This window comes from Aulonocara sp. 'chitande type north' Nkhata Bay, linkage group LG14 (assembly GCF_057382095.1).
Source record: "Aulonocara sp. 'chitande type north' Nkhata Bay isolate Kocher_YH1m ecotype deep benthic linkage group LG14, A_spYH_male_GT1.1, whole genome shotgun sequence".
Classification (NCBI taxonomy): domain Eukaryota; kingdom Metazoa; phylum Chordata; class Actinopteri; order Cichliformes; family Cichlidae; genus Aulonocara; species Aulonocara sp. 'chitande type north' Nkhata Bay.
The window spans coordinates 4,057,648-4,069,872 of record NC_141357.1 but is presented as its reverse complement, the minus strand read 5'-3'; the positions used below and the strand labels follow the sequence as shown (position 1 = coordinate 4,069,872).

General features: G+C 39.3%; 1 protein-coding gene across 3 annotated transcripts in view; it reads left to right on the top strand.

Annotated features, from left to right (window-relative positions):
• Positions 1–12,225, top strand: part of sez6b (seizure related 6 homolog b) — a 243,156-nt gene that overhangs the window by 226,374 nt on the left and 4,557 nt on the right. Inside the window, exons 10-16 of one of the 3 annotated variants that reach the window (XM_086260609.1) lie at positions 2,362–2,558; positions 4,336–4,530; positions 5,318–5,509; positions 7,448–7,642; positions 9,194–9,229; positions 10,021–10,129; positions 10,778–10,877. In XM_086260609.1, coding sequence (XP_086116735.1) covers positions 2,362–2,558; positions 4,336–4,530; positions 5,318–5,509; positions 7,448–7,642; positions 9,194–9,229; positions 10,021–10,129; positions 10,778–10,877 — 1,024 coding nt within the window. Of the gene's footprint in view, positions 1–2,361; positions 2,559–4,335; positions 4,531–5,317; positions 5,510–7,447; positions 7,643–9,193; positions 9,230–10,020; positions 10,130–10,777; positions 11,488–12,225 lie in introns of those variants that run through there. The other 2 variants (XM_086260608.1, XM_086260610.1) reach the window with 2 other exon arrangements.

Here is a 12,225-nt window from a genome sequence, read left to right as displayed (position 1 = left end):
GGTCAGATGTCAGGAGGCAGAGTTCAGGAGTCTGACAGCTGTGGGGAAGAAGCTGTTCCGGTACCTGGTGGTCTTAGTCCGGAGGCTCCTGTGGCGCCTCCCAGAGGGCAGGAGGGTGAAGAGTCCATGTGATGGGTGACTGGGGTCTTTGATGATTTTCCCAGCCCTTTTCAGACACCGCTTCCTGTAGATGTCTTTTATGGCAGGAAGTGGTGCTCCGGCGATGCGCTGGGCAGTTTTCACGACCCTCTGCAACGCCTTCCGGTCCGAGGCAGAGCAGTTCCCGTACCAGACTGTTATACAGTTGGTCAGGATGCTCTCGATGGTGCAACGATAGAAGTTCACCAGGATGTCTGAGGACAGGTGAAAAGATAAGGAGAAAAAAATAACTCCCCCCAGACTGAGCTCCAACAGGGAGATCAGTTTGAGAACAGAAAAAACACCTCTGCACAAAGCACATGAAAAAACTCTTAATACACCAAAGAAACACATGACAAGCAACAGGGGTGGGTAAAGGGTGAGAGACAGCCGGATTAGACAGTACATCCGGGCCTGCAGCCTGTGCGCTGGTCTCCTTGATCCCCGTCAGCATCGGAAGGGAATAAGTGTCGAAGGCGTTTGGAAAGGGAGGGGGGATGAGTGTGTGCATATCAGTGTATATGTATGTGTCCAGAGTTCAGCTGAGACAGTGTCCTTCGCCCTGCTAGGCTAAGTAAAGAGTCTTCCAGCCAACCCAGGTGGCCTTGCATGGAATGGGAAGGAACAGACTAAACACAGTTGTTATCAGGGTGTTGTTGTTCAGCTCCAGCCTTGAGACCGCAGCTGGCGCCAAAGGGGTATCCGCATGAAGTGATGGTGCTTTTTACTTTAGTGCAAACAGCTCATATGAATTTCAAAGCAGTTCTACAGTCCAACACTGGTCTCTCAATCTCCCGTTGGAGAGCCGCGAGCTTTGCCATACTTGCGTTCTGTGATGTTGTCATTTCTTGTGCTCAAGGAGCCGATTTCTGAGAACCCACGGCAGTGTGCCTCCCCGAGATGTCATCCAATTTGCGCCCAGAGATGTTATTCCGAGCTAGCCCTTCTGAGATGTATCCAGTCTGCAGTCAGAGATCTTATTCTGAGTATTCACAGCAGCCGGAGCCTCTCCAAGATCTTATCCGTGCTGCACTCAATGAGCCCATTTTGAGAAACTCACGCCTCTCCCATCGTTCCAATCCCAGCGGGCAGCCTTGTGGGGGTTTAAACAGCCGGTTCCGCTTTCTTAATTCTTCGATAAGTCAGGGCCAAGCTTTATTACTGACTTGCTGCAATGAAAAGGAAGAATCCACTAGTTTTGGTTTGTAAAGCACAAGGGGACAAGGAGACATGATGGTGGAATGAGGAACAACAGGAAAGTATTCAAAGGAAGAATGGTGAACATGTAAGGAGTAGAGATAGTGAAGGTAGATAAATTTAAATGCAGAGTGTTGTGCACAGTTCAAAGCAATGTACAGTGCACAAGCGAGGTGAGGAAGCAAGGGCACTGTACCCACTCTAGGGTGAGGTGGGTGGAGATGAGTGTCAAAAGGATAGGAGCAAGAATGAAAGGAAGTATAGTCTGGAGACAGGAGGCCAAGTTGGAGGTGGCAGGGTCAAAGATGCTAAGATTTTCATTAGGAGTGACGAGGATGGACAGAATTAGAAATGGGTTGAGTGTTTTGAAAAACTAAAATACAGAGGCAAGGCTGAAATGGTCTGAACATGTGCAAAGGAGGTATAGTGGATATATTGGACAAGGGATATTGAAGATGGAGTTTCCAGGATGGAGGACCTCAGTGGAGGTTCGTGGATACAGTGAAAGAGGGTTGGTATGACAGAGGAGGATGCTAGGGATAGGATGAGATGGAGGAAGATGATCTGTGGTGACCCAAAAGAAGCAGCCGAAAAAAGAAGTCGCAGCTTTACTTTCAGTCTACTGTGAACTTTAAGTGCGCATTTTCTGTTCATCAACCACGACCTTACTTTAGACTAATGTCACATTAAAATCTTGATGTTGTTCTCTGCAGTGAGAAACCAGACCTATGCTGCCCCTGATGAATAATGCAATACTCTACATTAGTAATATGTAACCTTTGTGTGGCTCACATTTGTCTTCACTCTCTTTGAGTAATTGCTGTCATTTTAAAAATGTATGAGCACATTATGAGGCCTACCATTAACATTAAGCTCTGTCGGAAATCTATCGTGGAGAAGGTGCAATTTAAAGGTGAGGCCAAAGAGAGGAGGAATGAAGTACCTTCAAAAAAATAAATAAAAAAGAATAAAATACTAAATATCACTAACAGAGATAAAACTTTATTCTTTGTATTTTTGTTTCAGGTTAAATATCGGGAAGAATGACCTGTTGACCTTTTATGATGGGGATGACCTTACAGCCAAACTGCTGGGTCAGTATGGAGGATCAAAGTCCCGCTTTAAGCTCTACACCTCCACTGCAGATGTCACCATCCAGTTTCAGTCTGACCCTGCCACTAACGTCTATGGCTATGGAAATGGTTTTGTGGTCCACTTCTTTGGTAAGTCTTAGGCACAATTGTGCCTCAGCTCATATTCATTCTGCCATATTCCACATGTGAATTTTAAACCAGATACATTGTACACTGGTTTTGAAGGTTTTTCTTTAAACTCAAACGATGACATTGTCTGAAAGCTAAACCTTAAGTGAAACCTGTAGTGGTTTTGCAGTGTTTCAGGTTTTTAGTCACATTTTGACACTGGGATCACTACACAATGCAAAACACCTCTATGTGTCTCATCTCAGGAGTGGGTAGAATGCTTGTCATTACTGCAATGATGTTGCTGCATTTTTAGTGGATCACCCACAAAACTTACGCTCCTGTCAATGCATTTTTGCAGCTGCAGCGTCATACTTATTTCCTCTAACACATATTTATTATTAAGCAAAAAGCTGGGCAAAAAGAAAAAGTTTGAATTCATTTTTGCTGATATGGCACCTAAAATGGAAGCAATGAGAGGCCATCCCTAGTTTTGGACAGAATGTGTCATTAGTGCAGCACCATGCCACAGCGACCACACTTTATCTGATAAGAGCTAATAAATTCAGAGGAAAAGGAAAGCTACGGAATACAGATTACCAGCAAAGGAAAGGGAAAGCTTGTTACAATCGGTTCATGAAACATGTTGGAGTAATGTAAACACAAGACATCAAAACAGACAGGTGTTGGAGAATTCTGCTTGTCTAGTGCCCAGATGCAATTACGTTGGCGTGTTTGGTGAAATTAGACTCCTAAGAAGAGTGCTGTTATGTAGGAATGAGCAGAGGAAAGCAATCAGGTATGGCAGTTTGCCCAGAGAACAGGTCATTTAAAATGATGGAAAATACTGTCAACAACTGAGTCTAAGCTTTGAAGACAAATTAAGATATTCAGGTTTTAGATGTTTTATGTGCTATGAGCCACATCTACAAACCACCAACCAAATGGTAGAATGACACTGCACAGAATTCGCTGGTTGCATGTTCTTTTGTGCACAATAGGAATTAGAGTCCACCTCATACATACTTTAATGTCTCTGTAAAATTTTATAATGTTGCTCAACACACAGCAGCACACAGCTGTCTAACATATGAAAACAATACCAATGTATAATACTTTTTTATGTTATAAGAATCAATGTTATTTCTTGTTGCATAGACAAGAAATGAGAATAGAAATCATCAGTAAAGTGGCTTTAAGTTTACAGTGTTTAATTGTTTTTGCAAGGTGAGAAGCATAAAGCAAATTTAAATGGACAATTAAAAAAAAAAAAAAAAGACAGATCATTTTATTTACAGTGAAATCTTCTGAGGAGCATGTGTGTACCAGGTGATCCCAGTCCTATCAGAAACTTTTCCACAATAGGTTTAGATAACTTTAATTTCCAAAGAACTAACACATTTACTACTGCAGGAACATAGTACTAAATGGAGTTGTTATAGGAATGCCACCCACCACCACTAGGTTTTTTCAAGCACAAAAATCACTACTGACCCAGAGTTACAAGATTCATCCATACATCTTGAGCAGGGCCAAAAAATTGCCTACTAATGTATTAGCTAAACACTCTCAGTTTCTCTCCAAGTTATGCAAAAATATCACATTACATGGACATTTTGGATTTAAAACAGTATCTTCAAACATTATTTTAGCCATAATTAGGCCATAAAAAGGTAGAGAGACTGATTAACTGACATTAGTAAAAGATAGAAAGAACTTTAAAGTCTTGTAAAGCACCTTTCAGTCGAACCTTACATCCATCAGATTTTTGTCTTCTTCTTTTTGCTGTCTCCTGCAGAAGTAGCTCGTAATGACACTTGCCCTGAGCTCCCTGAGATCTCTAATGGCTGGAAGAGTACATCTCACCCTGAGTTGGTTCAGGGCACCGTAGTGACTTACCAGTGTTACCCTGGTTATCAGGTGGTAGGCTCCGAACTACTCATGTGCCAGTGGGACCTCACCTGGAGCGGCGATCTCCCGAGCTGTGAAAGAGGTGAGAAATTGGTATAGGTCAAAATTCAATAGTCCAGATGAGCTACAGCTAAAAAAATTGTATTTAGTGATAAACAATTAACTGTCTCACTGTTAATCTGTGTTTTTGTCTAATTAATCCGTTAATCATATAGAATATAAAACAGAGGAAAGCAGTGACTCCTTGCGTTAAAGCACCTGTGAGTGAAAAATACATTTATGGTTTGAGCAGCACCCATGAAAAACTTGCCAAATCTTCTCTGCCAGTTCTAAACATTTTAGATTATCACCCCAGGTTAGGACCACCTGTGAGCATGGACCCTGCTACAGTGGTCACTTGATGTCTGCTTCAAGCATGCCATGTTTGAATGATCTTGATAGGGCTTGTGTCACAGTGCAACTTCAAGCTGGTGTTCCACAAAACCAATCTGCAGAATTATTTGGAGTGAGCCCTTCTCTTATCTCCAGATTGAAGGCAAAGTTGTAACTACAATATCAGAGACAGGCTGTAAAGTAGAGAAGACGTGATGGTGTGGGACGACATCTCCCTGACTGGTAAAACAATCACTAAAGGCAACCTCAATGAGGAGAGCTATTAAGATGAGATTCTGCAACCAGTGGTAATCCCATATCTCAACTCCACACTCGCCCCCACAGAGCAGAGTTTATCAGGGACAAGCTCCAGAATTTGTAGTAGAGATTATGGAATGGCTTCTCTGTAGTCCTAACCTCAGCCCCAATGAGCACTTCTGGGATGCTGGTCAGTAGTTGGTCAGTAATGACCAATCTTTGTTTCTTTGTCCTCCCAGTGGTGTCTTGTACTGACCCTGGAAAGGTGGAGCATAGCAGACGGGTGCTGTCAGGTACTCATTTCACCGTAGGTTCAACTATTCAGTATATCTGCAACAAGGGCTTCACTCTGTCTGGAAACAGCCTGCTAACCTGCTTCAGTCGGGGATCATCAGGCCCCAGGTGGAGCCAGAAGCTACCTAGATGCCTGCGTACGTACACACTTTTCCTTCCCTTTTAATAATTACTGTAGATGACTGAAATTAGTAGACAGACTTCATGAGGAGATTTTTCTGGTGTGTGAAGGTATTTGTAAGCTTTATATGTAAGCTCTGTCTTATGGGTCTGCATGTAGCCATTGTACTTGTGCCACTTTTAATGAGAGCCTATAGTTTTATAAATAAACTGTGAATTAAAAAAAAAACTGTAAAAGCCTAAAATGAAAAGTAAAGAGGGAATCAGTCTTCACAAGACATGAGCTAACGGCTGTGCCTTTGGTCCTACTTTTAATTTCGGAAATTTTAGGAAACACAAAAAAACCAGGCACTCTAAGAGCAATGATCTATTGGGATAATATAGTATTGCAAGGCCTGTTGGATATGACAGAAAACAGTTCTGATGGACAGATGTGATTGCAGACATTCCCCAACTCTCTTTGTAGTAATCAGCATTGATCAATGATCATCACAATTTGTATTTTAATAACAAATGAGGTTGTTGTTGTTGTGGTTGTGACAACTGTTAGACATTTGGAGTTAGTTTTAGTAATTATGCAACACTGCTTATAAGGTTGTGGAGAACTGCTGTCAGCTGAGACTGAAGAAGTCATTCTGATGAGTGAAGAAACACCCTCACTGAAAAATGCTGCATCCAGATGAACAGAATCAACTTTCTGGGATTTTCTTACCTTTCTTATTAAGAAACACACAAGTCCATTGGAAGACCACTCAGTGTATGTAGCATTCATTGACAGAAGTCAGCTCTCTAACTGTGAGGCCCAAGGTACAGATGAGAGAAACAGTGCAAATGCAAATGTTCTGCATCATACCAGTGAACTCTGGACTGCTCATCTGCAACATTATGTCCATCTTTCATATACAATCCCCTTAAATAACAGGACAAAACCCCAACATTGCCCCCTGCGAGCAAGCCCTTGATGTCACTGGAAAAGAAAAACGTTCTTTTACCAGAAAGAAACGTCAGCCATAGCCAGGATCAGCGAGGGCAGCCATCTACCGTGACCAGTTGGTGGTGAAATGAAAGAAAAAGAGAGCAGTGGGAGACAGGACAAATGTACTCTATGGGAGAAAGAGTCAGAATTGCATAGTTACTAGTGAGTAAATGTAATAGTAGTGTATAAATATGTATTAATACAAAAAAAGAAATGCACAGCATAGGAAGCCCCCAGCAGCCTCAGCCTATGGCAACATAACTACGATGGTCCAAGGTCACCTGATCCAACCCTAAATATAAGCTTTATCTACACGGAAAGTATTAAGCCTGCTTATTAGTTTCAAACTGGTATGAAGGCCTTCTTTAAAATTGTCTGAACTAGTATCATCTACTACTTTAAGTCTTTTACTATTCAGATTATAATATCCTAGTCATAGAAATAGAGACATTCACTGCACTTTTACAGATTTCTAACTAACTTCATCAATGCTAAATTTAATGACCCAATTTTGTTTAAAACCAGAACCCAAGCAGGACACCTGACCAGACCAAACAAGCTTCAGTGTGTATTAAATCTCCAATTAGACCTGGGGAATACAAAGAACACAGGATATGATTCATCTCGTTTTCATCATTTTCAAATCGTTAATTAAGACCTTGTGTCCTGTGAATGGTGGTACTGTCATCCTGGAGGACACAACTCCCATCAGGACAGAAATTTTGTCATTTCTTAGTTATTAGTGAATATCGTAAGAGTGACAGTGATGCTGTTACAATAATAGATGCTGTCTTTCTTTGCAGATTCTGAATAACCAACATAATTTAATTGAAATCTTGACAATATAATTTTCCACCTGTCCCGCTGATTAAATAATGGCATTCTGTTAGAAATACTAATTAACAACAACTCTGTGACCTGCCATGGAGTTAATTAATTACACAGTTGTGACCATAATTTTTTATTACTTTGCCTTCAGCTGAGACTTTCGAGCCTTGCAATCATCCAGGAACCCCCACTTATGGGATGCCCAGCTCTAATAAGCTCCACTTCCAGGCTGGAGAGACCCTGCATTATTCCTGCCAGAATGGCCATCAGCTGCTGGGTGAACCTCTTCTCTACTGTGTTCCTGGACACCCGTCCCAGTGGAGTGGGCTGCCACCTGTCTGCAAAGGTAGAAAACTGCAGCACGACTTGTTTCTACATTGTCAATTCATTTTTTAAGATCATGTGAAGGAAAACAGCTCAGAAAAACTGGTTGTGGCCAAGCCAGAAGCAAAAAGGTTATATTTGGAAATGTAAATTCCATATTAAATCAAATTCAAAACATACAAAAGTCAAAGAAAAAATGCAAAAAAAGGTATTAATGAACCTTGAATAGCAACGTGATCTGGAAAGATGACATTAACGTGACCATGATGAAACCTTACAGACTGAAAGACAGATCATCTTAAGAAAAAAAAAGTATGTTTTGGAAAAGCAGAAACTCACATCAATCACAGTGAAAGGCCATAGATGAAAAAGAACTGTCTTTTTTCAAATTGATTTTTTTTGTCCTGACAATTTGGAGAAGGTTGTTCCAGTCTGGAGGCTAAAATAACAAAAGAGCAGCCTTTACCTTGAGCCTGCTGTTTGATCAAGGCAACTCAGGGATACAGCGTGCAGTAAGGACATGTTAAACAAACAACCACGAGGCAGGAGAGACCTATCAGGACTCCAATGAGAGTATGCATCTGTAATTTGCTTTTACTAGAGGAGTCTCAGAGGTTGCACAGTCAAGCTGCTGTATATGCACAAAATAATGAACTTATTTGTTTTCTGATTGCAAATGGTACAGTATATCTGAGCAGAAAAAGGGTCTCAACAACCCTTTGTTGCATTTTGTACCAAAATTATAATAATTCCAATACAAATTACATTTCAGTAAACAAAATACATCTCCTTACAATTATAGTTCCTGCTCTGTGCTTCCAGGTTTATTTTGGTAATGATTTTTCCCATTCTCGTACATTGTCTCATTGTCTTGAATAGTTTCGGCTGTCCTCCCAGGTGTAGCCTCTCTGCCCTTGTGTTTGCATCTCATCTGGTCCTTTGCAATATCATCCTGCGAGTTTTCTGCCATTTGGATTCTGTACTGTAATCTTTGCAATGTACAGTACAATAAAGTAATAAGGAGTATATCCAAATGCACTTCAGTAAGTTTTTTATTTTTACCTGATTTATAAAAAAAATATTTAAAAAAATAAATCCTGATATACTACAGGTAGCCCAAACAATCAAAAGCTCACTTCTTAAGCAATTTAACTGGAAAACTTTAAGGGAGCTGACTTATTTAGATAGATGAGATTAAATTAATTAACATACCAACCAGGAAAATTGTAAGCTGATAGATTCGATTTTAAATAGAATTAAACTCATAATAATCCACAAAACTGTGAACATTATGCATATATATGATTGCAAGTAAAAAAAAATGTTGATAAAAAAAAGTATTCACTGTGCTTGCAAAATGTCTCCTTCAGTTAGGCTGTAGTTGCACATGTAATTTTTCATGTAATCAAGTCAAGAAGTTTTATTCTGTTAAACTTTCATCACTGTTGACAGAGTGTATCTGGTGGTATAGTCAATAAAATTCAGTTAAATCAGCCAAACGGTACCTTATTAAGTATTTTCTTAATTTCTTTTGCTGTTTTTTATTTAACATTCATTCTTTCTGTATTCTCAGCCCACCCAACAGAGTATGATAAGCACAGAGTAGCTGGTAAGTTTACCTACAGAGATAAAAGTCTTTGTATAAACTTTCTGATTCTACGTGCACACAACGAGTTACCATCAGGGATGAACAGTTTAAAGGATCATTTGTGCTAGAAATATTTCCAATATATATGCAATATATAATCATAATTTGTATAAAAAAATAAAGGCAACTGGAGGGGAATTCAACTATATGTGTAAAGGTGTGTAATAGCAGTCAAACATATTAACAGACCTATTATTTCAACGCTTTTGCATTTTTTGTAATTTTTAGAGTGTATAATAAAACTAAAGACATCAAATCACAGTTTGTCATTTGAAAAACGTATATTACTGTACTTTCTGCCTTGGTAGTTACTTTGCAAACCACTGGTAATATTGGAGTCAGCTCTACAAGGTGATCACTTGGTTGGGTTCCAGTTAGCAGGCAAACCTCTGGGTCTTAATAAGTTAATTCAGTCAATGTATGAATCCATATTAAAGCAACCAAATAAAACAAAACAAGTATATTGTTATTTCATGGAGGCCCATCAATGAAGATAAATCTCAATCTCTCAAACTTCACAAAGACTAAAAGGCTCTGACCCTAGGACTCCAATAGTAAAGGAAGATGAAGCTTCTGAGGAGGAGGAGGAATTCATCAGTATTATCATCTTATATTAATGACCACATCACTGCTTTCTAGATTTTAAGTAGTAGGCCCATCTTAATATCAACTGTTCAGCGTGAATCAGGAATTCATGATGAAAATGCTGCAAATAAAGTTAAACCTTCACAATCTTTTTTTTTCTCCAACAGTACCTACTGCAGACCTAAGGATGGAAGGAGCCCAAGTAGCATTGGCTGTCTTCATCTCCATCACCTTCTTCCTCATCCTCATCATTGGGCTCTACCTTTATTTTTTAAAGTATGTCCAAATTAGTTGACAAATGCTGCTGGAAAAAAAAGAATAAATTACATTATGACTAGAGAAAAGAATTTAAATATACACAGCATAATCTTTACAATTTTTGGAATAAGCACTTATTTCCAGCACAGTAATACTACAGCCTCTCTTTGTCATGCAATGAGAGAATCAGTGCAAATGCAGAGTCATGCAATGTGCATGCAATTTTTTAGTAACATAAATTTCTGAACTCTGTCACAAATAAGGAGATTTGGGGGGCTTTGGTCTGACTGGGATGCACTGAAAGCAAATGAAAATATATTTAGCTGAAAGGACCTGCCAAGGAATTAGTATCATGGATTTTAGAACAATGTTGAGCAAAAGGCCAGAGTGTGGCCTCAAACTGGTGCAGAAAGCAAACACACACTTCTAATTTATACCTGAATTGGGGTTTTGTGGAAGATAATCATTAGTAATGAGAGTTTGGTAAAAAATAAAGTTTTTCAGTTAAAGCACGTAAGGTCATGTTCTTTATGCACATACATCTCTGTAAGCGCTTGCTTATGAAAACAGTAGCTGTTTTAACAAACTAGTGTTGTTGGGTTTTTCTTGTTTTTTAATTCTTTTTGTCTCCTTTTAATTGATGTGTGCTTCTCTCTATGTGCTCAGGTTCCAGAGGAAGCCACTAAGACTCACTCTGTACTCCAACTTACCATATGAAAATATCACTGGAGAGTCTACACTTTATAACTCAGTTTATGAGACAATGGTGAGTCAACATTCCCCACAGCTGTCAGTCTGTTACGCTATCAAATCTAATGGCCCTCCATTCATTTAGAACCACTTTGTGGTTCACTTGCATTGTACTGTGGTATACTGATGGATGTTATTTTAATATTATCTACCCTTATTATATTAGTAAGGTAAGGCTACATAGCAGGCTGCGTATCTCTGAATAATGCAATATGGATCATCAGCACCACAAAGTTTTCCACGATGATTTGAATCAAATCCAAGAGTGGAAGATCTACTGAAAGTTGCTACTATGACACTGTCAGAGAAAAACATCATATATTGATCACACATCCCAAGTTTTCAGTATACCATCTCCTTTAGGAGAAGCAACAGTAACATACCTGTGATTAATAAATAAGAACAAACGTTTGCTTTCAACACTTAGTTCTTCAATAACATATGGCAACTGAGGATGTTCCTTTAGTGTCTAAGTTGCTGTTTTGTTCACCTTCCATGCTTCCGATTTCTGAAGAACAATGAGGTGAGTCAGTCCTCGATCCTCCTGTGAAATACTCTTGTGATTATACTTCCTGAATACTCATTTGTGTATCAAAAGTGAATTCATTTGCCTAAATACTCTAAAATATTGGCACATTTGTTCTATCTATATAACAGTTTGGTCACAAAAGGACCAAATTTGAGGTACATGTATTAGGATTTCTTTCAAGCTTTATTACACTTCTACTTTGCTCCATTTTTAGCAGCCAGATCTCTGACTGTCTGTCAGCCGGGCTACAGCGCTGAAGTGAAACCTATTTTCTTCAATCAATGTCTTAGATTTACAGAGAGCCTTTTTTATAGGGCTACACACTCCTTTTTTCAAGAAAAACATCTACAATAAGGGTGCCTTTGTGGTGTGGAACCCATTATTGTGAATTTAAATGTTATTAAGAAATGATCAGACAAAAGAGAAACACAAATGTTCAGTTTATAAGCCATATGACAAAAACATCATCCAGAATGTGATTAAAGTGGTGGTTGAGCTGTTGAGCCAATTGGGTCTAATAATATATTAAATGCAGTGTTGAGGCTGTCATTGTTAAGCATGTACATGGGTGTTAAAATCACTCACAATTATTTGGAGCACTAAATCAAACAAAAAGTCTGAGAAATCTGAGAGGAACTGTGAGTAAAGGTCAGGTGGATCATAGATAACAACAAATTGAACTGGTTTTTGAGTTTTACAATTCGGGTGAACCAAGCTCAGACTCTGTTACAGAGAAGAGTTGATGAGTATTATTTTGTTCCATGTAGTGCAGCAGCCTTTAAGGTGTCGCGGATAAATACAACAAAATAAAACTAGTAGCGGTACTGAAAAAAAG